The sequence below is a fragment of the Triticum dicoccoides genome, chromosome 5B, assembly GCF_002162155.2.
Source record: "Triticum dicoccoides isolate Atlit2015 ecotype Zavitan chromosome 5B, WEW_v2.0, whole genome shotgun sequence".
NCBI classification, from domain to species: domain Eukaryota; kingdom Viridiplantae; phylum Streptophyta; class Magnoliopsida; order Poales; family Poaceae; genus Triticum; species Triticum dicoccoides.
In genome coordinates this window covers 152,472,468-152,475,737 of record NC_041389.1, presented here as the reverse complement: position 1 = coordinate 152,475,737, position 3,270 = coordinate 152,472,468, and the positions used below count along the sequence as shown (strand labels likewise).

Here is a 3,270-nt window from a genome sequence, read left to right as displayed (position 1 = left end):
GATCGTTGGGAGGGACGCGATCCCGCGCCACCTCGCGACCTCGTCGCCGGGGACGCCCCGCCGCCGTCGCCTCCACCCTGCACCTCCCCCGAGCTCGCCTCACCCTTCCTGCGCCCGCCTCCGCGCGCCCTGCCGCTGATGGTCGCCCCTGCCGCCCGCGCCACCCCGCCGTTATTTGTCGCCTCCATGCCGTCGCCCCACGTCCTCGCCCCCGGTGCCGCCTCGCCGGATCGCTTCTTCGTCCTCCTCGTTCTGGATCTGGGCGCCCCGACGCCATCACCGACCACAACCACGTCGCCGGCGCCGCCCGCCGGCTCCTGTCGCCTCCCCAACCACCTCTCCTCCCCGCCGGCCTCCCCGAGTGCTTCCCCGGCCCCCTCTCGCTGTGAGCTCTCCCTTTCGATCTGCCCCTTGCTCTAGCCCTATCGAAGCCGTAGGCTGCGCCTACAACCTCCGTGCTCGGCCACCGCCCTCGAGCGCCACGCTCACCACACCCGCGGCGGTGCCCGGTGCGCGCTGCCCTTGCGTGTCCTGCAGGCCTCCCCTACAGCGCCCTCGCGTGGCCATATCCCCTGCGCCGCTTGCGCCATGCGTGCGCGCACTCGCCCCTGTCCTCACCAACCTCGCGTGCCGTCCGTTACCGACTGTTGCTTCTGCTGCCACGCGCTGCCGTTAATCTGGCCGTCCCAAATCACCGTCGGCCATCCCCATGGCCACTCCTGGTGGGGCGTGTATGCCCCTGTTAGCGCTAGCAACACAGGTCGGAGGGCACTCTTTGGCTAACTTAACTAATCCAATTAGTCTAAATAACATGAGGCACTGAATGGTGGACCCCCTTATAGTCAATTAACTTAACAAGAACTTTTAATTAAATTTGTACCTATGACAGGTGGGGCCCTCTACTAACTAAAGCAATCTAAATAAGTAATTAACCCTGTTTAAAAAAATGTGTGACTGACAGGTGGTCACCACCTGCTAGTTTGACTGGTCAAGCGTTGATGCAATCAAAGCTGACTGGGTTGCTGACTAGGCAGCCCTGGCCCACTGTCAGCCTCAGTGGCTAGCCTACTGATATGTGACAGAAGTAATTAGATGCTTATTTTCGAATTAATAATATTCCAGAAATCCAGAAAATGTTTTAAAACTTTTGAAAATCTTAGTAAATAAACCGTAAGTCGGATGAAAATACTTTGTACATGAAAGTTGCTCAGAACGACGAGACAAATCCGAATACGCAACCCGTTCGTCAGCCACACATCCCTAGCATAGAGAACCTACAACATTTCACCTCTGGTTCATCTATCCGAAAACACGAAACATCGGGGATACTTTCCCGGATGTTTCCCCCCTTCGCTGGTATCACCTACTACCGTGTTAGGGCACACGTAGCACCGCTCTTTGTCATGTCATGCATCGTCATGCTTATGTTTGCATTATATTTACTGTTTCTTCCCCCTCTTTTGTCTGGTAGACTACGAGACCGACGCCGCTGCTGCCTCGATCGACTATAGTGTTGACGACCCCTCCTTCTTGCCAGAGCAACCAGGCAAGCCCCTCCCCCTAGATCATCAGATATCGCATATTCTTCTCTCTACTGCTTGCATTAGAGTAGTGTAGCATGTTACTGTTCGGTTACTCCTATTCTGTTGCATAGCCTATCATTGTTGCTACAGTCGTTGATACCTTACCCGCAATCCTAAATGCTTAGTATAGGATGCTAGTTTATCATCATTAGCCCTACATTCTTGTTAGTCTGTCGTGCTATACTATCGGGCCGTGATCACTCGGGAGGTGATCACAGGTATATACTATACATACATACTATTCAGGTGGTGACTAAAAGCGGGTCGGCTCGATGAGTACCCGCAAATGATTTCGATGTGGGGGCTGGAAGGACAGGTGGCTCCATCCCGGTAGAGGTGGGCCTGGGTTCTCGACGGCCCCCGACTGTTACTTTGTGGCGGAGCGACAGGGCAGGTTGAGACCACCTAGGCGAGAGGTGGGCCTGGCCCTGGTCGGCGTTCGCGGTTACTTCATAATAACACGCTTAACGAGATCTTGGTATTTGATCTGAGTCTGGCCACTGGCCTATATGCACTAACCAACTAAGTGGGAATAGTTATGGGCACTCGACGTCGTGCTATCAGCCAAAACCTTCTTGACGTCAGCGACTGAGCGGCGCGCGCCGGGTTGGACCACGTAACGCAACTTCCTTTATAATGGAGGTTGCTAGGTCTGCTCACCGGCCGCATTCACAACGTGCAGGTGTGCAATGGGCGATGGGCCCAGACCCCTGCACGCATAGGATTTAGACCGGCGTGCTTACCTCTCAGTTGTGCCTAGGTGGGGCTGTGACGTGTTGATCTTCCAAGGCCGGGCATGACCCAGGAAAGTGTGTCTGGCCAGAGGGATCGAGCATGCTGGATTATGTGGTGCGACCCTGCAGGGAAGTTTATCTAGTCGAATAGCCGTGTCTCTCGGTAAAAGGACGACCCGGAGTTGTACCTTGACTTTATGATAACAAGAACCGGATACTTAATAAAACACACCCAGACAAGTTCCAGAGACAACCCGGTGATCGCTTTTCCACAGGGCGATGAGGGGAGGATCGCCGGGTAGGATTATGCTATGTGATGCTACTTGGAGGACTTCAATCTACTCTCTTCTACATGCTGCAAGACGGAGGCTGCCAGAAGCGTAGTCTTCGATAGGACTAGCTATCCCCCTCTTATTCTGGGATTCTGCAGTTCAGTCCATCGATATTACCTCTTTACACATATACCCATGCATATGTAGTGTAGATCCTTGCTTGCTAGTACTTTGGATGAGTACTCACGGTTGCTTTGCTCCATCTTTTCCCCCTTTTTCCTCTTCTTCCCGGATGCCGCAACCAGACGTTGGAGCCCAGGAGCCAGAAGCCACCATCGACGATGACTCCTACTACACTAGAGGTGCCTACTACTACGTGCAGGCCGCTGACGATGACCAGGAGTAGTTTAGAAGGATCCCAGGCAGGAGGCATGCGCCTCTTTCGATCTGTATCCCAGTTTGTGCTAGCCATCTTATGGCACCTTGTTTAACTTTATGTCTGTACTCAGATATTGTTGCTTCCGCAGACTCATTTATGTTCGAGCACTTGTATTCGAGCCCTCGAGGCCCCTGGCTTTAATATGATGCTTGTATGACTTATCTTACTTTTTGAGTTGTGTTGTGATATCTTCTCGTGAGTCCCTGATCTTGATGGTACACATTTGCGTGCATGATTAGTGT

At 53.5% G+C, this 3,270-nt stretch overlaps 1 protein-coding gene across 1 annotated transcript; it reads left to right on the top strand.

Moving 5' to 3' along the window:
- The first annotated feature begins 6 nt into the window (after positions 1-6).
- LOC119305318 (early nodulin-20-like) lies at positions 7-1,674 on the top strand. Its single transcript, XM_037581877.1, has 2 exons — positions 7-385; positions 1,472-1,674. The coding sequence occupies exons 1-2, from the start codon at positions 139-141 to the stop codon at positions 1,615-1,617; spliced, it is 393 nt and encodes a 130-aa protein (XP_037437774.1). The 5' UTR covers positions 7-138; the 3' UTR covers positions 1,618-1,674.
- The last annotated feature ends 1,596 nt before the right edge of the window (positions 1,675-3,270 follow it).